This window comes from Hemiscyllium ocellatum, chromosome 36 (genome assembly GCF_020745735.1).
Source record: "Hemiscyllium ocellatum isolate sHemOce1 chromosome 36, sHemOce1.pat.X.cur, whole genome shotgun sequence".
Lineage (NCBI taxonomy): Eukaryota > Metazoa > Chordata > Chondrichthyes > Orectolobiformes > Hemiscylliidae > Hemiscyllium > Hemiscyllium ocellatum.
The window spans coordinates 42771946-42797531 of record NC_083436.1 but is presented as its reverse complement, the minus strand read 5'-3'; the positions used below and the strand labels follow the sequence as shown (position 1 = coordinate 42797531).

General features: G+C 41.7%; 1 protein-coding gene across 1 annotated transcript; it reads left to right on the top strand.

Annotated features, from left to right (window-relative positions):
- Positions 1–1137: 1137 nt before the first annotated feature.
- Positions 1138–24473, top strand: LOC132833242 (alcohol dehydrogenase class-3). Its single transcript, XM_060851358.1, has 9 exons — positions 1138–1241; positions 2338–2439; positions 8298–8439; positions 11276–11363; positions 14347–14566; positions 17072–17332; positions 19065–19200; positions 21901–22039; positions 24221–24473. The coding sequence occupies exons 1-9, from the start codon at positions 1221–1223 to the stop codon at positions 24243–24245; spliced, it is 1134 nt and encodes a 377-aa protein (XP_060707341.1). The 5' UTR covers positions 1138–1220; the 3' UTR covers positions 24246–24473.
- Positions 24474–25586: the final 1113 nt, after the last annotated feature.

The following is a 25586-nucleotide window of genomic DNA, read 5'->3' as shown; positions in this document are numbered from 1 at the left end:
ACCCAGCCAGGCAAGTGGGGAGTACATCCATTACACATCCAAAGTTTCTATACTGTTGTTAAGTATTTGTTGGTCATTCCTTAGCTTGTAAAAGACCTAAATTAAACGCAACATCCAGCAGACAATGCCAGTCCTAAAGAAGGGTTATACCCCAAACATCGACTTCTCCATCTCTTGATGCTGCCTGGCTTGCTGTGTTCTCCCAGCCTCATGCTTGGAATCCAGCAGTTATTTTTGTCTCAGGTAGCATCACCTAAAGAGATAGTCTTTCAGGCCAAATTTCCTTCATCCACAGTATTCCACTTTTGTACGACTCGAAAGTCTTTTTCATGGAGGTTTGCGTGTCTGTTTGTTTGATTGTGAACTTGGCTTTCTCAGGGTTCCTGTACTGTACAACCCAGTGAGATAACTTAAACTGACAAGATCACGTGAGGGATCCACTCCTGCATAAACCTTCTGAAGCAAAGCAGATATACTTGCAGCTGTTCTATCTGGTTTAAAAATGTGTGTGTTTTTCATGAATGCACCATTGTGTAATGTTGCAATCTCAGATAAGACTCAAGTTCCTGATCGTGTGCGTCTCTGACGCAGTGAGATTGGGAAGTAATTTCGAAATCTCTGATACATCCTTAGTCAGCATTTACTCACTGCTTCTCTCTGAGATACATGCCAGCCTGACACTAAAGGCTACCTTTTCGACATGCATTTTATATTTTTGTCCCTGCAGGGCATTTTTTTTATAGCCCCACGGTCCTAAATTATTTGCGATCGTAGTCCCAAAATTACTGCGGAGTGGGGGGGAAGATGGGGGGGTCCTCCTTGTGAATCTATGGAATTCATTGTCCAGGGAAATAGCTGACGCTCCTTCAGTAATTGCTTTTAAAGTTAAGGTAGGTATTTTTTTTGAAAAATAAAGGAATTAAGCGATATGGTGAAAACGCCAGTTAAGTGAAGCTGAGTACAAGAAAAGTTTAGCCACGATCTTATTGAGTGGTGGAGCAGGCTCTAAGGGCTGGGTGGCCCACTCCTGCTCCTAGTTCTCAATGTGAGGGAGTCCTCATCAGAGACCGACCACGTGACAAACTGCGTTCCTCCAATCAGAGGGAGAAAGGCCATGATTGACATTGAATCAGACCAATCTAGATGAGGGCCAGCCCCTTTCTCTCCGACGCATCGCTTTTGCGAGATCGGTGACAGGAGAGGCTTGGGTTTGGGAAAACATGGCGGGGACTGAGGGCAAGGTAAAAGGGAGAGGGTGATAATAAAACTGCTAGAAAGGGAGTGATAGTGAGTGAGAATGCAGACTGTGTTAGAGAGAGAGCGAGAGCAGCTGTCCTGAGGGTAACTCTGCAATGTATCCCCTCAGTGAGGTTACAACATGGTGCAACATTGTATCCTCGGGACATCGAGTGACAAAGTCCAGCAATTCAGGACGTGTCCTCTTTGGAAGAGGACTGGCACTTAGTTATGGATGTTGGGTGTTTTTGGAAGTTTTGAGGTTGTTTGTTGGGGCGGTTTTCAAAACCACGACAGCCGCCAGGGACAGGGCTTCCTGCTCGGAAGAGAAAAGGGAACAACGGTTTTAAAGTAATTTGCAAAAGAAGCAGATACGAGGTCAGAAAGCTAGCCTTGCTCCAGCGGCACGTGGTTTGAGGGAATGCAGTGCCTGGAGTAGATGTTTTTGAGGTGCTCAGGATTTGAAAAGGTGTTGCCGGAAAAGCGCAGCAGGTCGGGCAGCATCCAAGGAGCAGGAGAATCGACGTTTTTGGCATAAGCCCTTCTTCAGGAATGAGATTTGAATAAAACCAAATTGGAGAATCAGTGCAGACCCGATGGGCTGAATGGCCTCCTACTGCATCTTTTTTCTGTTCTGTAATTATCTGTTGTAGTTAAACCATTTGGCAACAGTAGCTGTCTCAAAATATTGGAACTCCCTTTTGAACAGTAGTGTGGGTGTAGACTGCAGTGATTTCAGAAGTTTGTTAACCACCAGGGCTTTCCAACGTGAAAATAGGGATGTGTGATAAATGTGCCCTCACCAGATGCATTATGTACTGTGAATGAACACATTTTTTTAAAAAGCTGTTTGCAGGATTGAGAAGTAAAGGAAGAGTAAAATCAGTTTTTTTTTCTTTATTAGGATTGGTGCCTGTGAAGCTTTTTGTACTATATCTTCAACGTGGGAGGACACAGGAGAATGAAATTTCATTTCTATTCTGTTTTTCATCAAGGTGTCCCAGAGCTCTCCACAGCTGAGGAGTTAATTTTTGAAGTGCTGTTGCCTGCCCACTTCCAGCAGTCGCTGAAGTTAATTGGTAATTGATTCTATTTTAACAGGTTATCAAATGTAAAGCTGCTGTTGCCTGGGAAGCAGGAAAACCTCTTAGCATTGAGGATGTGGAAGTTGCACCCCCAAAAGCCCATGAAGTTCGGATTAAGGTACAGAGTAAAATGGAACTAATTATAAACATATTTTAAAAATTTTAAGTTATCTGGTGAATTTTTAAGCTTTACTTTGTAACTTGCATTTCCAGCTTTTAAGATAATGTAGTGTTTTTGTGCACAATAGCTTTGTTAAGGTTATACATTCTGATGGAACAAATAAAAAGAAGAGATTTGTTCTGGGTTATGATCGTTTGATAGAAACATGGCTCAGGGATGGACAGGACTGGCAGCTTAATGTTCCAGGATACAAATGAAACAGGAAGGATAGAAAGGGAGGTAGGAGAGGAGGGGGAGTGGTGTTTTTGCTGAGGGATAGCATTGCAGCTGTACTGAGGGAGGATATTCCCGGAAATACATCTAAGGAAGATATTTGGGTGGAACTGAGAAATAAGAAAGGGATGATCACCTTATTGGGATTGTATTTTAGAGTAAAAAATGAGGTCTGCAGATGCTGGAGATCACAGCTGAAAATGTGTTGCTGGTTAAAGCACAGCAGGTTAGGCAGCATGTCAGGAATAGGGGATTCGACGTTTCGAGCATAAGCCCTTCATCAGGATTCCTGATGAAGGGCTTATGCTCGAAACGTCGAATTCCCTATTCCTGACATGCTGCCTAACCTGCTGTGCTTTAACCAGCAACACATTTTCAATTGTATTTTAGACCCCATAATAGAGGGAAATTGAGAAAAAACTGTAAGGAGATCTCTGGTACCTGTAAGAATAATAGGGTGGTTATGGTAGGGATTTTAACTTTCCAAACATAGTGTGACTGTGTGTTAAGGGTTTAGATGGAGAGGAATTTAAGTGCGGACCAGACAATTTTCTAATTCAGTATGTGAATGTACCTACTAAAGAAGATACAAACCTTGACCTACTCTTGGGAAATAAGGCAGGGCAGGTGATTGAGGTGTCAGTGGGGGAGCACTTTGGGGCCAGTGACCATAATTCTATTAGATTTAAAATAGTGATGGAAAAGGATAGACCAGATCAAAAAGTTGAAGTTCTAAATTGGATAATGGCCTATATTGACCATATTAAGCAAGAATTTTCAAAAGCTGATTGGGGGCAGATGTTCACAGGTAAAGGGATGGCTGGAAAATGGGAAGTCTTCAGAAATGAAATAATGAGTCAGAGATGGTATATTCCTGTCGGGGTGACAGACACGACTGGTAGGCATAGAGTGTGCTGGAGGACTAAAGAAATTGAGGGTTTGGGTAAGGAAAAGAAGGAAGTATGTCAGGTATATACAAGATAGATAAGTGAATCCTTAGAGTATAAAGGCAGTAGGAGTATACTTAAGAGGGAAATCGGGAGGACAAAAAGGGATATGAGATAGTTTTGGCAAATAGTTAAGGAGAATCCAATGGGTTTTTACAAATACATTAAGGATAAAAGGGTAACTAGGGAGAGAATATGTCTGCTCAAAGATCAGCCTTTGTGTGAGCCGCAGGAGAAACGAAATAAGTATTTTGCATCAGTATTGACTTTGGAAAAGGACTTGAAAGATATAGAATGTATGGAAATGGATGGTGACATCTTGAAAAATGTCCATATTACAGAGGAGGAAGTGCTGGATGTCTTGAAACGCATAAAAGTGGATAAATCCCCAGGACCTGATCAGGTGTACCCTCGAACTCTGAGGAAAGCTAGGGAAATAATTGCTAGGCCTCTTGCTGAGACATTTGTATCATCGATAGTCACAGGGGAGATGCTGGAAGACTGGAGGTTGGCTAACATGGTGCCACTGTTTAAGAAGGGTGGTAAGGATAAGCCAGGGAACTGCAGACCGGTGAGCCTGACGTCGGTGTTGGGCAGGTTGTTGGAGGGAATCCTGAGGGACAGGATGTACGTGTATTTGGAAAGGCAAGGACTGATTAGGAATAGTCAACATGGCTTTGTGTGTGAGAAAACATGTCTCTCAAACTTGGTTGAGCTTTTTTGAGGAAGTAACAAAGAGGAATGATGAGGGCAGACATTTGATGTGATTTATATGGACTTCAGTAAGATGTTTGACAAGGTTCCCCATGGGACACTGGTTAGCAAGGTTAGATCTAATGGAACACACAGAAAACTAGACATTTTGGATACAGAACTGGCTCAAAGGTGGAAGACACAGGGTGGTGGTGGAGGGTTGTTTTTCAGATTTGGAGGCTGGTGACCAGTGATGTGCCACAAGGATCGGTGCTGGGCCCTCTACTTTTTTGTCATTTACTAAAATGATTTGGATGCGAACATAAGAGGTACAGTTAGTAAGTTTGCAGATGACACCAAAATTGGTGGTGTACTGGACAGCGAAGAAGGTTATCTCTGAATACAGTAGGATCTTGATCAGATGCGCCAATGGGCTGAGGAGTGGCAGATGGAGTTTAATTTAGATAAATGCGAGATGCTGCATTTTTGGGAAATCAAATCTTAGCAGGTCTTATACACTGAATGGTAAGGTCCTAGGGAGTGTTGCTGAACAAAAAGACCTTGGAGTGCAGGTTCATAGCTCCTTGAAAGTTGACCTCAGAGGTCGATAGGATAGTGAAGAAGGCATTTGGTATGCTTTCCTTTATCGATCAGAGTATCGAATACTGGAGTTAGGAAGTCCTGTTGCAGCTGTACAGGAATTGATTAGGCTACCTTTGGAATACTGCGTACAGTTCTGGTCTCCTTCCAACAGGAAGGATGTTGTGAAACTTGAAAAGGTTCAGGAAAGATTTACAAGGATGTTGCCAGGGCTGGAGGATTAGAGCTATAAGGGGAGGTTGAATAGATTGGGGCTGTTCTCCCTGGAGTGTCAGAGGCTGAGGGGTGACCTTATAGAGGCTTATAAAATCATGAGGGGCATGGATAGGGTAAATAGACAAGGTCGTTTCCCTGTGATGGGGGAGTCCAGAACTAGAGGGCATAGGGTTGGGGTGAGAGGGGAAAGATATAAAAGAGACCTCAGGGGAAGTGTTTTCACATAGAGGGTGGTGCGTGTGGTGGGAATGAGCTGCCAGAGGAAGTGGTGGAGGCTGGTACAGTTGCAACATTTAAAGGGCATCTGGATGGTTATATTTAAAAGAAAGGATTGGAGGGATATGGGCTGGGTGCTAGCAGGTGGGACTAGATTAGGTTGGGATAACTGGTCGGCATGGACAGGTTGGACCGAAAGGTCTTTTTCTGTGCTGTATGTCTCTATGACTATGACTATAAAGGAGGTGGAGAAAGTGAGGACTGCAGATGCTGGAGATCAGAGCTGAAAATGTGTTGCTGGAAAAGCGCAGCAGGTCAGGCAGCATCCAAGGAGCAGGAGAATCGACGTTTCGGGCATGAGCCCTTTTTCAAGAATGAGGAAAGTGTGCCAAGCAGGCTAAGATAAAAAGTAGGGAGGAGGGACTTGGGGGAGGGGCATTGGAAATGCGATAGGTGGAAGGAGGTTAAGGTGAGGGTGATAGGCCGGAGTGGGGTGGGGATGGAGAGGTCGGGAAGAAGATTGCAGGTTAGGAAGGTGGTGCTGAGTTCGAGGGTTGGGACTGAGACAAGGTGGGGGGAGGGGAAATGAGGAAACTGGAGAAGTCGGAGTCTGACTTATAGAGGGGTGGAGGCAGATGAAATAATAGCTTTCAGAGGAATTGACTTTTATATAATCCAATGGGTAGAAGAACAAAGTACTGTAGATGCTGGAAACCCGATTTCGGAATAGAAAGTGGTCAGGAAATTCGGCAATACTCGAGTTCTGCTACTCCAGGGACCATTACAATACAGTCAGTTCTGCTATAATGTGTGTTTCTTTAACACAAATTGGTTTTAACGTGAATGGAGAGTTTAGACTGTTATTTGTAGAATGCGAACTCTCCTTATCTTCTATTGGCGATGACACAATTCCGGCCCCATCAATTTAAACGGTGCGGCTATTGGGCGATTTTCTTATGAGAACAGAACTGTTGCTTTATCAGAACCGACTGTAGTTAAAGATTTCATCAAACTACTCAAAATCCCCAGCTTCTATCCTGATGGACTCAAATTAATAAAAGGCACTAACTAGGTTTCTTTACTTAACAAGTAACACTTATAACAAAGAAATCGGTTATAAACACACACAGGCAACTCAAGTGAATTATCGACGTTTAACTCACAAACTGTACACCTTTCACAAGAGCACAGGCATGCATGCAGTTGCAAAAAGTAGGGCAACACAGTACAGTAGCACTAGTCCACAGGATCGATGAAGTTTCTCTTTTACTTCGAAGTCCTTCTGATCTCCAATCTCCTTAATTCTGGATTCATTTAGTTCTTTGCAGTTCACACACCAGCAGTCACCTTCCAAAAGCCAGTCAGAGAGCTGTTGTCACTCTGATGCCTCCTGACCTCCACAAATGGTCCTAATTTAAAACCAACGAAACTTGCCTCTGTGCAAAGCTTCTAACCACGCACCCACTGGGTCATTGGGTCTCATTAAACATCTTCCTGACTACTTGAATGTAGCAACAGTGTAAAGATAATGCTCAGTGAATTCCGGCAACTTGTTTAAAAAGTGCAGCAGTTCCTTCCACCATTCTTACAGTATACTTTCCATTTTAATATGCCATCCAAAGTTTTACAAGAAGTGTGACCTTTATGATATTTAGGTCAGGCAGCATAGGTGGAGGGACAGGAAGAGAGCTAGTGGTTCATTTCGATGACCTTTCATCTGTTCTGACTAATAATTGCAAATGGGAAGTCCAGCAGAAATTTCCTTGCCTGGGGAATGGTGAAGTTGTGGAGCTTGCAACAGGGAGTTCAACACACGAGGGAGAAAGGAATACAGAGGAACCTCTATTATCTGAACGAGGTGGCAGGCAGTATTTTGGTCAGATAATTGATTATTTGGATAATTGTTTAATGCCTTTCCTCTGGGACTCCGATATTTCCTTTTTCCTTGCTCTGCCTGCCTTGCTCCTCTCTCTGTCTCTGGGTTTATTTCTGAGCAGACACACACTTGTGTGTAAGGGACCTGCAGCACTGCTGAACCCTCAGCGAGCATTGCTCAGTCTGCTCCCTGTTCAGAGACTATGCAGCAGCTCATTGCATGTGAAACCCTGCTCCTGCACAGGCGTGCACACAGACACGCGTACACACAGGGGGGCATCCGGACTAGACACCAGCAGTAAGATGGCTACTGCTGTTTGGGATGAGTCTCCAAATAGCACACACCCACACCCACGGTCACACCATTGTATTGCAACTTTTTGACAGGTTCCACTTTTGCCCGTACAGGTCAATGTTGGAGAGATTATCTGGGGGGGGGGGGGGGAAGGGGGTGGGTGGAGGTGGTGGAGGTTAGGGTACACCTCTCTGTAGAACTCCAGGGAAAGGGGGGGTGAAGGGAGGGAGAGAGAGAGAGAGGGTAGTTGGTCCGTCATTTGGAGATGGTGTCTGGGCTCCCATCCATGTCCAGGACTGTCCTCGGTAGCATTTCAGTAAGCCAAATTCAGTTTTGATCATTGTGAATAAAAGACACGATCAGTGTTGGCAACACCTCTTTGATGTAATGTTATTATCAGGAACTTGAGATCTTCTTTGGATAATCCAAAATCTGGATAATTGAGGTTCCTCTATCCAAAAATATGTTGATGGAATGAAACGATGAGGAAGAGGAGGAGACTTATTTGGAGCATGAATGGAGTGTGGACTTGTTGGGCTAAATGCCTTAATTCTTTGTAAGTTCAATTAAGGCTAATTCTATTTCTTCCAGAGATGACAACACTTTGTTTTCCTATCTGATGTTTAAAGTAAGATGATATCTGAGAAAGCAAATTGCTGAAGTTATATTGGACTTGCTTTTAAACTGTGTATGTGTGGTCCGTTTGTTTGTCTAACAGTGTTACACTGTTTGCCCAACAGATTACTGCCACTGCTGTCTGCCACACAGATGCCTACACCTTGAGTGGCTCCGATTCGGAGGGAGTGTTCCCTGTTATCCTTGGACATGAAGGAGCTGGCGTAGTGGAGAGTGTTGGAGAGGGAGTGACCTGTGTCAAAGCAGGTAGAGGAATGATGTTTGAGGGTGCAAATTAATCTTTGAATTTATCTAAGAAGATTTAGCCTTTATTAAGTACAGTTGGGTTAAATTGTTAGGTGAAGTTGTAATACTAAGGTCAATGTTAGTAGACATTACAAATTCCCCACCCGTAGACCCTGCCTGCTTCATCCATGAACTGAGCCACATCCGACCAGGGACATGAATCTGTTTGAATAATGTTTGGATCTTGCAGCACAGGAGGAGGCCATACCGCCTCTTGTCCCTATGTCGGCTCCACATCCACAAAATGATTTATTTCTGTGTACTTATCAAATTTTCTTTTGAAAATTACGATTGAATCTCCTTTAACCTCTCCTATTTTCACCACTCCATTCAGGTAAAAATAATGACTGCAGATGCTGGAAACCAGATTCTGGATTAGTGGTGCTGGAAAAGCACAGCAGTTCAGGCAGCATCCGAGGAGCAGTAAAAATCGACGTTTCGGGCATCAGGAAGGGCTTTTGCCCGAAACGTCGATTTTTACTGCTCCTCGGATGCTGCCTGAACTGTTGTGCTTTTCCAGAACCACTCCTTTCAGGCAGCTCAGTCCATATCATAACTCAGCTTTCTTTAAAAAAAATTACCTCATCTTGTCCCCTTTTAAATGTGTCTTCTGGTGACTGACCTTCATGCCAGTGGGAAATATTAAACCTTATTTGTTTTATTAAAACGCTTATAAATTTTGAAGATCTCTATTAAATGCCTTCTGTGTCTCACCCAATGCCAAATTGTTTTGTAAGGAGAATAGCCCCATTTACTTGTTTCTGTGAAGTTGCCCCATACTCAGTCAATCTCATCCGACACCCATCTATCCCACAGAGGACAGAGGCTTAGAATTTGGTAACCCACCCAGTGGATAGATGATTTTCAAAAGGAGGTGCAGTAATCTGTATCAGTTTAACACATTTTGTTCACCGGTGATGTGAACAAGTTTGCTTAGGTCAGGAATTTGAAAAAAATTTAAACTGCAAAGGAAAGAAACATAGAAACAGAAGCAGCAATAGGTTTTTCAATCTTTCAAGCCTGCTCTGATGTTTAATATGATCATGGCTGATATCAGCCAACTCCATCTCTGGTTTTCACCTTGTCCCCATGTCCTATGATCCCATTATTCCGAAGAACTATATCCATCTCCTTGGAAACTATTCTATGTTTTGGCCTCAACCACTTCCTGTGGTAGAGAATTCCTCCAGCTCACCTCTCTCCCAGGGCAAAGATATTTCTCTTCCTGTCAGTCTTAAATGCCCTACCCTATATCCTTGACCCCTAGTTCTGGACTCAGCAGTCATTGGGAACACCCTGCAGTTACCTTGTCTAGTCATAGAGATGTACAGCATGGAAGCAGACCCTGCGGTCCAACTCATCCATGCCGACAAGATAACCTAAACTAATAAACTCTTTGTCACGTTTACAAGCGCTTGGCCCATGTTCTTGTAAACCTCTCCTATTCATATACCCATCCAGATGCCTTTTAAATGTTGTTATTGTACCAGCCTCCTCCACTTCCTCTGGCAGCTCATTTCATACACGCCACCCTCTGCGTAAAACAGTTGTCCTTTAGGTCCCTTTTATATCTCTTCCCCTCTCGCCTTAAACCTATGCCCTCTAGTTCTGGACTCCCCCACCCCAGGGGAAAAAAACTGTCTATTTATCCTATCCATGTCCCTGATGATTTTGTAAATCTCTATACAGTCATTCCTCAGCCTCCGACTGTTAGAAGTTTATGGTTTCTGAGATCCCACCCCTCATTCTTCAAAACTCCAGTGAATACAGTCCCAACTGATCTAATCTCTCTTCACGTGTTAGTCTTCTTAGAACATAGAACAATGCAGTGCAAAACAGGCCCTTCAGCCCTTGATGTTGCACCAATCTGTGAACCCATCCTCCTCCTTCTCCTACACACACACACACACACACACACACACACACACACACACCACGCCCCACACACTCTCTCTCTATCCCGTTATCACACATGCTGATCGAAGGACTGTTTAAATACCCCTAATGTGGCTGAGTAACTACATTGGCATACAGGGCATTCCACGTCTTTACCACTCTGTGTGAAGAACCTGCCATTGACATCTGTCTTAAATCTATTATCCTTCAGTTTGCAGCTATGCCCCCTCGTATAAGCCGATATCATCATCCTAGGAAAAAGGCTGTTTCACTGTCCACCCTATTTAACCCTCTGAACATCCTGTACGTCTCTGTTAAATACCCTTTTAGCTTCCTTCTCTCCAATGAGAATAGACCAAGTCCCTCAGCCTTTCCTCATAAGATCTTCACTCCATACCAGGCAACATCCTGGTAAGTCTGGTTTACACCCTTTCCACTGCTTCCACATCCTTCCTGTAATGGGGGACCCAGAACTGTACACAGTATTCCAAGCTATCCCAGGAATCAATCAGGTAAGCCTTTGTTGCACTCCCACCATAGACACAACATCCTTCTTTGGATAAGAAGACCAAAGCCACTCCTAGTACTGGCTTACAAGGCCCTGTACAATTGTAGCAAGACATCCCTGCTCCGTACTTGAGTCCTCTCAGTGTGAAGACCAACATATCATTTGCCTGCTAGATCTGCATGCTTGGAGTTTTGGGTCAGTGTATTAAAATGCTATAGAACCAAGTCAGGAAAATTAAATTAAGATGCTGAGAAGCCTCAGTGTAACTGGTTGAACACACTTGGGTGAATGGCTGCTTTCTGTTCCTGTGATAAGGTGGGAATACAAAATTGTGGCACAGTGACATTGAGCACTTTGGCTTTATCTAAATGTATGTTTTGTTTTGGTTACAAGGGGATCGAGTAATTCCACTTTACATCCCACAATGTGGGGAATGCAAGTTTTGCCTGAACCCCAACACCAATCTCTGCCAGAAGATCAGGTAGCGTTTTCTTGCTCTTTACTGTTTAAGTTGCAAAAACGAAATGTTTTTAAGTTGCCTTGCTCTAACTTGGTGGTTTCAAATGTTTCTGTGCAAGAAGCAGCATTTGAATATTGGCATGTTCCCGAGGGGAGACCCTGTAAATATTGGAACACTTCTTATTTAGTAGCTTGTAAACCCTAAAAAAAAGTTCCAGGCTGTTGGTCCCGGCCAGTCTGTTTGAGTGTTTATATTCCACATGAACCTTCTTTTGATATAATTTCTCCATCTGCTCCTGCGGTCTATTTTTACATACAGGAGAGGAAGAAGGTATTTATTTATCATTCCTCCAATTTATCCCCTTAGATTGTGGATTATAAATTCTTCTAATGTACAAGAAGACCCCTTTTCCCCATGTAACGATGTACAAATTGACCATCTCCTCTTGGTCATGATGAATTTTATTTACAATCTGTAATCGGCCTCCATTTTCCACCATTTTGTGTGTATTTTATTTACTGTATTTTTGTTTTAGTATCTGTGTGTAAAAGATCAAGCAGGTGCTTTGTACTGTTGTAAAGAAATGTAAGGGGTTAAAATAAGCCTAGTGTTTTCAGGAACAGTTGGCGTTTTAAAGCAGTGATCATCCGGACTGGCATTTCACTTTTTTTAGGAAGGATTTTTGAAGCTTCAGAGATTGATCTGTGTGCGTATATTACCTATACTATTCACTTCAACCACACTCTATGGTAGCAAGATCCACATTCTCACCCCACTGTAGATTTTAAAAGTTTATGCTCAACTTATTGTTATGATGGTGTAGAAGTACTGTACCTTTTAAGAGAGTTGAAAAGCTAGCTACGACAAAGCACACAGTGTCCTGAACAAGGAAATAATATTAACACTTGGTCAAATCAAATAGTGCAGCTGAGTTGCCATGATACAAAATCAATTTCAAATTTGGCCAATAAGTTTAAATTATGTCTCAAGATACCAAACTCAAATCAAACTTGAATTTAGTATTTTGATAATATTGAAACCAATGCACAAACCTTGCATTGAAACCAATGAAACAATCCGATGTTTTGGGGTATAAAACCGGACATTTTAAACAGGTGGGGGAGAACTGCCAATCCCCACTGAGTACAGCTCTCTGAAAGGTTCCTGTCTATAAGAAATTTGTGCAGCAGAACATCGAAATGACGATAGAGGAAAATCTGCAGAGGAAGATACAAAGAGAAGATGCAACAGCTGACTGGTTTTGAAAGTTGAACTTTTTTTACATCTTAATTGGAATTTTTTTTATCAAACTAATAGTGTGAGGGAAAAGATAGATTTAAGGGAAAGGAGTTGTAAATAGTTGTTGGTTTTAATATTCTCTGTTGGACTTAGAATAAAGTCGTTAATTGTTACTTTAAATAGTGACCTCTGGGAATAGTTCTTTGCCTCGAGAATTTTACCAAATTACAGCACTGGGTGTATCAATTGTGTTGGTTTAAATTAGCAGAATTTACCCTGTATATTCTTTAAACCTGTTTAATTCCTTCATAATTTTCTAGGTCCCTGTGATGCCAACCACATGGTCCTCTCTTCTCCAGAGAAAACCTTGCCAGCCTGTTTAGTCTTTCCTGATAACTGTGACCTCTTTGTGATCCTTGTGATATTGTGCATTAATCTTGTAGAAATCCTGTTTTTGAATTGTGCACAGCAACAGGAAAAATATGCTGAAAGGTTAACCAGCCGATACACATGTCCCAACTCTCAAGACTTTCTTTCATTGCTTCAAAGCCAAAGGTCTGGTGGACCCTCTGAGATCTTGTGTTAGAGCCACTGGGGTTGTACACAGACCCCACTCCCTTGGAAAAAAAACTCAGGGTTTCATTGACTTCTGAAATGACTGGTTTGTCAATGCCCAGCAGAGCAAGACTTGTTTGTGTAAACCCTTGGTTATTGGCTCTAAGCTGTCAAATTGCTTGGTTTGTCTGACAAATTCTAATTCTGAATGTCATAAAATTGTTAGAATGTGACATTGATACTTGTAGAAGATGAGATGTTGTCACATTATGGTGCCAGCTTTTGTAATATTTTACTGTTTTCAAGGTTTGACATGTAAGTGTTGAAACTTTGAGTAGGAGCAGTATGTAAACTGTCATGGTGTTATGGAGTCCTGAACACCTCTAGCAGCCATGTGGCTCTACAGTCAGTTCTGTTTTCTGTTCTATCTCCACTAATCTGCACATTTATTTTTGTTGATTGTAAACGTCCCATTTGGCACCAAGTCCCATCCAGACAGTGTCCTGTGATTTGGGTTGAATCCAGTTCTGGCAGTATCTTAATTATGAAACTATAAAATTATAAACTATATAGAGTTTGAAACACCTGTCCCTCTGTAAATCTGTAACCTTTTCCTGTTCTGCGAACTTCTGAAAGTTTTTAGCTTTGACAAACGGTCAGTTAGACTTGAAACGTCAGCTCTTTTCTCTCCTTACAGACGCTGCCAGACCTGCTGAGATTTTCCAGCATTTTCTCTTTTGGTTTCTGAAATACCTGTACTGCTCCAATTCTGGCCCCTTATGCCTCCCTAGTCCTTAGGCCATTCCCACCCCCTGGTGGCTGTATCTTTTATGTGAGTTCTGGAATCTCCCCTCTAACCCCCTTGTTTTAAAATGCCCATTGAAAGCTGCTCTTTGGCTTTTTTACAATTCACTCATCCCGATATCTCCTTGTGTGGCTCCATGTCAGATCTTTCTGTGATCGTCCTTTGATAGTGCCTCTGGACATTTACTCCGACTGAAATATGTTCTATGAAGGCAGTCCTCTGTTTTATACATTCACTCTAAGTGAAATTTGTACGCTTCTAAAGTCTGATCCCGGAGAAGAATTTTTAAAAAGCATTTTTAATATTGATGAATTTTTGAAATGAGTAGTTTGATTGCATGCATGGATTGTGAAAGTGACATGTTCTGCAGGTATTCTGAATGATTGTCCATTTGTATCTCCTCAGGGTGACCCAGGGCCAGGGTTTGATGCCTGATAAGACTAGCCGATTTACCTGTAAGGGCCAGATGGTTTACCACTACATGGGAACTAGCACCTTCTCTGAATACACCGTTGTTGCAGATATCTCACTGGCTAAAATCGACAGTGCAGCTCCACTGGATAAAGTTTGTCTGTTGGGCTGTGGTATTTCCACTGGCTATGGTGCAGTTGTCAATACAGCCAAGGTAGATGTTTTGATTTCATGCTTTTGATCTGATCCATCTGTGATTTTTCTGGATAGTTTGTCTTGGGCATTCCCATGGGGTCGTAGATGGTTTGTTCCCACTCTCTGCTCTGAAGGGTTCTGGAATGGTCGAGCCCAGTGCATGAACTACAGCCTCTGCCTACAGTAAGGCAGCTGGTGGTTGATTGGTCAGGGAGATGGGCTGTTTGGAGACTTGTCAGCTGCCTCTGACACCTCCATTTTGCTCCTGCACATTTCTGACATTTACATCTGCCAGTGTTTGATGACTTCCCAAATGAACTTGCTCTAGTTCGACAGTCGTGGGCAGAGATTCCCATCAGATGATGAGTCTGTTTGAACTCTTCAGGGATTTCCTCAAAATGCTTAACACCCTGAATATTAAGGTCCTTTTCCAATTCAAGTTGTAGACATCAATATACCTCTGTGAAAACACGCTCATGGGATATGGGTATCTACTGAGGCCAGCATTTATTACCCATTCCCAGCTACCCCTGAATTGAGTAACCTGCTGGGCCATTCCAGAAGCAATAAAGGGTCCACCTCTGTTTCACAGGTTTAGAGTCCTGGGGAAATCGGATTCTAAAGCTGGCAGATTTCCCTCCCAAAAGGACATTCGTGAATCCTAGAACAGTCAGGCCGAATGGTCCACGGGCACCTCTTCCTACCCTATCAGCATAACTTTCAATTCCTTTTACCCTCATGTTTATTGAGCTTCCCTTGAAAAAGGATCTAGACTGTTTTCCCCCACTTCTGTTACTAATGATACTTTACCCATGTTTACCAGTTATTCTTTGGTAGATGAGATCGCTCCGGAATTTGTTTTTAACTGTATTTATTCTTTTGTTCTTAAGCAGTACTGAAGAATTGCAGTGTGTGTAGGTGTTGTCTTTGGATAAGACATTAAACTGAAGCCCCCATCTGCCTGCTCAGGTGGATCTCAGTGATTCCATGGCATAGTTATGAAGAGGAGGGTGGGAGTAATTTCCATTGTCCTTACTCCCATCTGTCTCTCGAGCAGTTACATGGGTATACAATCGTACCATTACCAGATGTGGGGGCCTGCTGTCTGCAAATTAACTGTGGGATGTCCTGGCATGAAAGGTTCTGTGTGGATGCATTTTATTTTTGCATTACACCATTGCATTTACTCAATCATACTTTTCCCCATTAAAAGGACTTTTCTCTGGAATCAGATAATGACACTGGCTTGTTTACAGACTAGATAAACATAAACTGTGGTCTGAAGTCCAAATTTATCTTGCATATTGACTCCAATCTTATTTCAAAATGCAGAGTTGTTTGATTTAAAAAAAAGTTCAGACTAGAAATAGTTTTTCATATGCTATTCATGATGAAGCTTTGTTTAATGATCCAAAATCATTTTGTTTTCAATTAAATTTTGATGTCAACCCAGTCTCAGTGTGGGTGGTACTGTAACCTTGAGTATCAGCAAATCTTGGGTTAAATTTCCACAGTAGAGAATTAATAACCAGATCAAGTCAGACATTCCCAGTACACAGCTGAGGGGGTGAGAAGTGCCATTTCTGTTTGGATGACATATTAAACAGTGACTGTTCTTGCTGTCTCTGCTGGGACTATTTTGTGGAATGGGAAAGTTTGTTCCTGACCAATGTTAATCATCCAACAGAAGCACAACTGAAGCAGATTACCTGCTCATTTTCACAATCCTTGTGGGAATTTGCTACATCATTGACTGCAGACCACTTGAAATTGAGGGGTCCTCTGTCAATGCAAGTCTTCCTTTCATTATTTAGTGGATTGAGAGACACACTTTAACTAGGTATGAACCGTTTAGCAGAACCTGTCCAAAATTATTGACATGCTTGAGATGTTGGAAGCAGTGACTGCAATTAACATAATAGAATTGATTAATGGAAATTGAGTTCATGCCATTTGCCTGGATATAAAGGTTAGCATCCCATTGAAGGAATGGGCACTGTATAATTGGAGTTTGGGTAGTGAACAAGTGAGATGTAAACTCCCAGTAGTTAAACTAGGGACAATGTAATAAGCAAATGTTCATTGGGCATTGCACCTACTCACTCGATTATCTGGATCATGTTTAGCAGTTTGGCCTATGAGTGTCTTCTGTTTTGGGAAATTCAATCTTGTGGACTATTGTCCACAGTCCATTTGAATAAAATAGGATGGTGAGTTGAGGGGAGGTTTCTAGGTAGAGTCCGAAATCCGTGTAAATTCCTCTGTCTGTTTAACTAACTGGCCAGTTGTTACAAACACATCAAGCGCTGGAGAAACTCAACAGTTTTGACAGCATTTGTGCTTAGAAACAGTGTCATCATTCTGAGACTGGTATGACTTATTCAGAAGTTGAAGATTCTTGTCAGACTCGAAGCATTAACAGTTTCTGTCTCCATAGATGCTGTCAGATCTGTTCTATTTTATTTCATGTTTCCAACAACCATGGTATTTTCACTCTGATGTGACTGTCTTTGTTGCACTGTAGGTTCATCCAGGCTCTACCTGTGCTGTGTTTGGACTGGGCGGAGTGGGTTTGGCAGCTATTATGGGATGTAAGGTCGCTGGTGCCACTCGGATCATTGGGGTTGATGTCAACAAAGACAAGTTTGCAAAGGCTAAAGAGTTTGGTGCAACCGAATTCGTCAACCCTAAGGATTATGAGAAACCCATTCAAGAAGTTTTGGTTGGATTAACAGATGGTGGTGTGGACTATTCCTTTGAGTGTATTGGTAATGTCATGACCATGGTGAGAGATGAATTTGTCTAGTAATTCCTGTTGTTTAATGCCGAATGTTAAACACACGCTGGCATTGTGTGTACGTGTGTTAAGATATCAGAGTATCATTCTACATTACTGAGAGAAATTTGAGCAATGAACCAAGTCTGACAGACTGATTTTGATGTTTTCAATTGACTCCCAGCTTTAATGGATTATTGAAAAGTGTTACTTCTCTTTTAGAAAATGATGAAAGATATCACCTGCAACACCTGAGGGTAGGCCGGGAAGATGTGTAATGTACTTTCAGTTCTAACTCCTGGTTTTTATTGACCAGGAGTGGGCTGTTGATGAAATATTCCAGATAGTCAAGAGGTTATGCATAACTGCAGTACACACTGACCGAGCAAAGCTTTGAGATATCAACATCTCTCTCAAATCTATGTAAAATATCAACAAACCACCTAAAATTAATGTTAAATAAACACAGTGAGTAATAGAAATGTAATGCAGGGCCATATAAACATCACTGTTATACTTCTATTACAGCATAGATCCTCAGACATAGTAGATAGCAATATTTGAGGTATATAATGTTTGCCCATTTATCAAGAATGCTGGTTGATAATGTGCCAGTTAAAACAAAGCTTACTGTTTATATGTTTATGTAAGCACCTGTAACTTCTATTTTTTTAATAGAAAGTGGGATATGGGTGTCACTACTTGGTACAGCTGTAATGCCTGTCCCTTGTTGCTCTTGAGAAAGTGGTAGTGAGCTGCTGTAGTCCACAAGCTGTACATAGACCCTCAATGTTGTTAGGGAATTCCAGGATTTTGACCCAGCGACACAAAGAACAGCAATATATTTCCAAGTCAGGCTGGTGAATGGCTGAGAGGGGAATGTGCAGTGGGTGGTGTTCCCATCCATCTGCTGCCTTTCTTCCTTCTAGATGGAAGTGGTTATGAGCTTGGAATATGGTGCTACAGTAAAGCATCCTCCAGTTGGCTCACAGGATTTAACACTGAGTGAAGGAAAAGGCGACGTATTAATTTGCGTGACCAAAATCTTTCTCAAAAATCTTAAGGGTTCTTTTTTGTTTAAAAAAAAAGGATGAAAAGTGGAGAGGCTTAGGACCCAGGTTGGAGCAATTAAAACTGAGTATTACACAAGAAGCTAGAAGAATTGCAGCACAAAGATCTCTGCTTGTAGACATGAGGAGGAGTGAGACCAGTGAGAGATTTCGGAGAAGGGGGAAGAGAAGTGATGCGTAGGGAAGGAATTTCAGAGCAGCTAAAATCCAGGGATTGCATGAAAGCAAGTGGTCCTGTGTCTCACGTCTTGAATGGTTAAAATGCTCAATTGTAATCTCCAATCGCTCTGTGACATACCTTTTCCCCCAACTCAGTATCAGCTGCCCTCTGAGATTTCTGAGATACTCCAGTTCCAATATCCATCTCTCCACTGACGGCTGTACCTCCCCAGGTGTCTGGGCCCTGGACTCTGAAGTTCCTCTCTGCACCTCCTGACCTCTTCAGGCTTTTGAATTACTTCTCAGACCAAGCTTATGGCCACTTGTCCAGAACTCTCCTGATGTGCCTGCAGTCATAGACATACACAGCATGGAAGCATTTACAAATATTTTAAAGATTCAAGTTGTAAATAATTGGAGATATTTAATCTAATAACTTGTTTGTTTTCTTTCTCTTCATTGCTCCTCCTTTGATCCATCCTACAACAAAACCAATCCCTGACAACATGCAGAGAGCTGCCCTTGAAGCATGCCACAAGGGTTGGGGAACCAGCGTAATAATAGGGGTGGCACCTAGTGGACACGAAATTGCAACTCGGCCCTTCCAGCTGGTGACTGGTCGCACTTGGAAAGGAACAGCGTTTGGAGGTAGGTACCATATTTGTAAGCTTCTAGAGACTGAATGTATGCATTGAAGAGAGTTACAGTAGAAGTCCATTATAACATTGCAGTCTGAGACGTCAAACAGCATTGATGAGAAAACTCTTTTCTATTACAAAATGAAGATACGCATAATTAACTCTCTTTTAGGGAGTCATGAAACCTTATGTGGTATGAACAAATTTGTGGTGTATTTAAACCATGTTATAAGGCCTTTATAATTTCAGGAATGATTTAATGTGAAGTACACACTGATTCCTGGTGTGCCAGGAAGAATATGTGCACACCTGAGAGTAGAATAAAGAATAGGCGACAGACAGTCTGATTTATGATCTTTATTACTAGTTACTTCATGGAATTTGGACTTTGTAGTTAATATCCCATTCCTGATGAAGGGCTACTGCCCGAAATGTCGATTCTGTTGCTCCTCAGAAGCTGCCTGACCTGCTGTGCTTTTCCAGAACCACACGCTTGACTCTGTAGTTAATACAATATTTATTAGTTATTGTTTATTGCCTTGAAAAGGAATACAACAGCATGATGTGCTTGGCCATTTCAGAGGATGTTTGAGTTAATTACAATGCTGTGGGTTTGAGTCACATACAGAGCAAAGATTTCAGTATAATTACATTTCAATACAGTGGAATTGGAAATTAACTTTTTAAGAAGGCAGTATCTATCTATGCTAAAATTTGAACTCCTAGGTAGAGCAGCTTTTGTGAATGGGGATATTGTGCTGGATAGTTCAGACACCATTTCACAAATGTTAAATCTTCCATGAACCAGCAGCGCAACAAAATCTGTTGTGGCTATACAGGACATTGGTTAGACCACTTTTGGAGTACTGCTTGCAGTCCTAGTTCCCTTCTTATCTGAAGCATGTTGTGAAACTTGAAAGGGTTCAGAAAATATTTACCAGGATGTTGCCAGGGGTGGACAGTTTGAACTATAGGGCCAGGCTGAACAGGCTGGGACTGTTTTCCCTGGAGCATCAAAGGCTGGGGGGTGACCTTATAGAGGTTTATAAAGTCATAAGGGGATGAATAGGGTGAATAGACAAGGTATTTTCCCTGGAGTAGAGGGGAAAGATTTAAAAGGGAGTTAAGGGACAACTTATTCAGAGGGTGGTGTGTGTATGGAATGAGCTGCCAGAGGAAGTGGTGGAGGCTGGTACAATTACAACATTTTAAGGACTCTGGAGAAGTATAAGAATAAGAAGGGTTTAGAAGGATATGGTCCAAGTGCTGGCAAATGGGACTAGATTAATGTGGGATATCTGGTTGGTATGGATGCGTTGGACTGAAGCTGTGTTGTAAAGCTCAGTGATTCTAACCTAGGAAGGGTAACCTAGAGTCAGCTTGGAAGATGTGCTTTTGTTTGTTATTTTGTATTTAGATTAGCATTGTTACTATCTGCATTCTGGAATCTATCATTGACCAAATACTGAACTGGACTAGCCTTAAACACTGTGGCTACAGAGACTGAGAAATTTTCTCAAGATAACTCACCTCCTAACTCCCCAAAGCCTTCCACTATTTACATGCACAAGTCAAGAGTATCAGACGTGTGAAAGTGTGCTCTCCCTTGCCAGGAAAAGTGCATCTCCAGTAATACTGAAAAAGTTCAGCAGCATCCAGGACATAGTCGCCTGTTTGATTGGTATCCCATTCAAGACTTTAAATATTCATTCACTCTGTCCACCACCGATGCTCAGTAGCAGCAGTGTGTGCCATCTACGAGATACACTGCAGAAATTCACCAAAGATCTGCAATTAGCACCTTCCAAAACCATGACCACTTCCATCTAAGGACAAAGGCAACAAATATATAACGCCAACCCCCCCCTCCAAACCACTCACCATCCTAATTTGGAAATGTATTCCTTCAGTGTTATTGGGTCAAAATCTTGGAATTCCCAGATGGACTGCAGCTAACCATCATCTTCTCTCGGACAATTTAGGGATAGGTTTTTAAAAAAAATGTTGGTATAACCAGTGATTTTTAAAAAATTAATAATTTATCGAATTTTAAAAGATTCTGTGAGGAAAATAGAGATCCAGTGGTAATGTCACTGGATTAGTAATCCAGAACCTCTAGCTAATATCTTGGGAAAATTTGAATGGCTGATGCTTGAATTTAATTTGAATAAAAGTTAGTCTAACGTTGATTTTTGTAGCCACTTTTCAAAAGCTATCTGGATCAGAATCATTAAACGCAAGGAAATCTACCATGTTTACCTGGTCTGGCCCACATATGACTCGAGAACCAAAGCAATGTTGTTACCTTTCAACTGCTCTCTGAGGCTGTTGGAGACCAATGTTGACCCAGCTAGGAATCTATACTTTCCATAAATATTAAAAAAAATTATTTTTCACAAAACTAAGTTTGTCATCAACTTCAAGACGTTATGACCCACACTCCAAGGTTGCTTGTTTGACACTGGGAGAAAATACATTTTAGTTTTGAAGATGTGTAGTTATAGATCAGGAGGCCATGCTGGCTCCCTGCAAAAGCTATTCAATTAGTACCATTTTGTCTTCAGATCTGCAGATTTCTCCTTTTTTCTTTTGAGGAATCTATCCCATACCATTTTGAAAATCAAATTGAAGAGATGGTGGAAGCCAATCAGTGCAATGCAAATCACATGTCAAGGTTCCACTAATCCCATTTGCCCTTTGTACTGTACAGGATGGAAGAGTGTGGAGAGTGTGCCGAAACTTGTGCAAGAATACATGGCTAAAAAAATAAAGGTGGATGAGTTTATAACTCAAACGCTTCCTTTTGACCAGATCAATGAGGGTTTTGAACTGATGCACGCTGGGAAGAGGTAATTTAATTTTTGTTTTCATTTTTATTAGTTGGCATAGAAGTAATTTTGTCCAAAATTACTCAGGCTAAAAGTAATTATTGAGTAAAAACGGATGATGCTGGAAATATCTGACCAATCTTGTCCTATTACCACTCCTTTTTTGAATTCACATCATCCCTTATGTCTTTTAATCTCTTCTGTTGTCTACCCCATTGTGATCCTCCCCTCCCTTCTTGTTTAAAACTTGCATCTCTCTATGGTTCTGATGCAAGGTCATCAATCTCAAACTTGTTTTTGCGTCTCATTAGATGTTGCCTGATGTGAATAATTTCAGCATTTTCTTTATTTTTTATTTTCTGATTTCCAGCCTCTGTCATATTTTGGTTATGAATGTAGAAATGGGATCAGGCTGCTAATCGTACTTTACTTTTCTGGTTTAAAAACTTTGCTGTGGTCAGTAAAGTTCTGGAAAGAAGTCTGAGGGATAGGATTGATGACTATTTGGCAAACCATAGTGTGATTAAAGGCAGTCAGCATGGCTTTGTGAGGGGCAGGTCACGCCTGACAAATCTTGAGTTCTTTTGAGGAGGTGATAAGACAGGTCGAGAAGTGGAAGTGGTGTATATGGACTTCAGCAAGGCCTTCAACTGGGATAAATGCGAAGTGATGCATTTTGGAAGGTCTAACTCAAATGCTGAATATAAGGTAAAAGACAGGATTCTTGGCAGTGTGGAGGAACAGAGGATCTTGGTGTGGAAATACATAGATCCCTTAAAGTTGCCACCCAAGTGGATAGGGTTGTTTAAGAAAGCATATGGTGTTTTGGATTCCATTAACAGGGGGATTGAGTTTAAGAACTGCGAGGTTTTGCTGCAGGTCTACAAGTTCCTGGTGACACCACACTTGGAATATTGTGTCCAGTTCTGGTCGCCCTGCTATAGGAAAGGTACAGAAGCTTTGGAGAGGGTGTAAAGAATGTTTACCAGGATGCTGCCTGGACTGCCTTAAGAAAGGTTGAATAAGCTCTGACTTTTCTCTCTGGAGAGAAGGAGGAAGAGAAATGACCTGATTGAGGTATACAAGGTAATGAGAGGCATGGATAGAGTCAATAGCCAGTGACTTGTCCCCAGGATAGGAGTGACTGGCACGAGGGGTCATAGATTTAAGATATTCCGAGAAAGGTGTAGAGGGAATGTCAGAGGAAGGTTCTTTATGCAGAGGGTTGTGAATGCATGGAATGCGTTGCCAGCTGTGATGGTGGAAGCAGAGTCATTAGGGACATTTAAGTGACTGCTGGACAGGCACATGGATAGCAGTGAATTGAGGGGTGTGTAGGTTAAGTTACTATATTTTACATTAGGATTAAACCTCAGCACAACATCGTGGGCCAAAGAGCCTGTTTTGTGCTGTACTTTTCTATGTTGTAAATAAAACAAAGTTTTTAACACTGATTAAACTCCCACAGAGGCAAAGTATTCATTTAAATCAGGGTGAATCTACTTTTCTATGCACTTTGCTGAATGGACCTGCCTTGGATTTCTCTCAGCTTCTCCCAGAAAGCCAACATCCCTGGCACCAGATTAAAACAAAGGCTCTCTATGCATAGGGTACATCAGGCTACAGAAGATGTTTACAATGTGATGGAAGGTTGGTTGATACTGTACAACACAGGAGGCAGCCATTCAGCCCATTGAATCTCCTTTGAAGAGCAATCCACTTTGTCCCACTCACCTTCTACTCCTCCATACCTGTGCAGTTTAAAATGAGGAGTAAGGTCATTGGGCTCTTTAAGCCTGCTGTACCATTCAACATGATCATGTTTGATCCTTTATCTCAATACATATATTCCTTGATGCCTTTAATATCCTAAACATTTATGTTTCTTAAATATACTGGAATGACCATGTCTCCCCATGTTGACCACCCTCGATGTAGAGAATAGTTGAACCAATCTCTCCCCATTCCAATATCAGACTGGTGTCCCTTTGCTGCACTCCCTCACTGACTGGTATATACTCTCTGCTCGGGAGTCACCGTACTTGAACTCTATTTAAAATATTTATCCGTTGTATGCTTAACATTTTAACTTCGGAAAATTCAGAAGTTGGAAGCAAACGTTACGCAACTTAAATTTAAAGATTGTACTCGCCTTGTTCATTTTGTGATGAACTTATTAACTTTCTTTCTCTTTTCAAAAAGCATTCGAAGTGTCCTGTTGTTTTGAAGCTGACGGCAGTGCGCCAGTGCCTTACCTGTCCGGTGAAATCTTCAAGTTGAATAGTTTCAAAAATTGGTTCAGAAGAACTTTGATTTTGTTAGCATTTTCATAAAATAAAATCTAATTGTGATCTGTTTTAAAAAAAAAAATTTTTAATGAGTTCATTGTTGCTTACTTATTTTCTGGACCATTTTCCATATTAATCTAATGTGAAAATAAAATGTTTTCTTGTTCTATCAGAGTATTGAGCTGAGTGATTTGAGCCTCAAAACAGAGATGCCTCCTTTTAATTATGGAATAGTGTGGATTAATGAGGTCTTAAAGTCCCATTTTAGAATATGACCACAATGTGTCATAATTCAACCAGGTTGAATGTGTTAAATAAAATTAATTTCCCCCCCCCCCCCCCCACCCAAAACCGAACCGGTCACAGTGATCCAAACTGCGGTCAGTGACCCAATTCCTACTAATGAGGTGGTTCAATGGATTGACCATCAACCACGTAGTATGCATCCTTATCATTAAACCTGAACCATTAAGGCAAGCAAAGGTATCACAAACATGTATCAAATATTTTGTAGAGAAGGTTTTATAAAACAGATCCCAAGGATGGCATGACTTCTTGGGTTTTTAATTTAATCTTTCAACAGATTTGGGTGTCACTGATATGTTTACTGGTTCCCCAGGTGGTCTGGGGTTCCTGAATTTCAAAGTTAAATTTACAGCCATTTTGGTGAGAATCATAGAGAAGGAAACAAGCCCTTCAGTACAACTTTGTTCATGCTGATCAGTTTTCAGAAACTGAACTGGTCCCATTGGCCTGCATTTGGCCCATATCCCTCTAAACTTTTCCTATCCATGTATCTGTCCAGATGTCTTTTAAATGCTGTGGTTGTACCTGCATCTACCACTTCCTCATGGACTCCCTTGAGGAAACCATCTTGGTTATTCAACTTGACGATGCCCCTCACTATTTTATAACCCTCTATAACGTCATCCCACAGCCTCTGATGCTCAAGGGGAAAAAAACTGACTATCCACTCTCTCCTTATAACTCAAACCTTGGATACAACACAAGTCAAGGTAAAATCCTTAAATTGTTCTGCAGCCTTTACAGTTCACTAACATCCTTCCTGTAGCAGGGCAACTAGAACTGTATGCAGTACTCCAAATGTGGCTGTACTAATGTCTTGCTCAACTCCCTGTACTCAATGCTATAAGTGATGAAGGCAAGCATGCCAAATGCCTTCACACCCTGTCTCCCTGTGATGCCATTTTCAAGGAACTATGTAACTGCACTCTGGGTCTCTGTCCAGCAACACTCCCAGGCCCTACCATGAAGTACAA

Bases quoted from the DNA above. Each gene is read 5' to 3' on its own strand.
- LOC132833242 (XM_060851358.1), top strand. From the start codon at position 1,221: ATGGCGGGGACTGAGGGCAAG. The intron at 2,440-8,297 runs GTACAGAGTAAA...TTTGCCCAACAG, and splicing joins CCCATGAAGTTCGGATTAAG to ATTACTGCCACTGCTGTCTG. The intron at 8,440-11,275 runs GTAGAGGAATGA...TTTGGTTACAAG, and splicing joins AGTGACCTGTGTCAAAGCAG to GGGATCGAGTAATTCCACTT.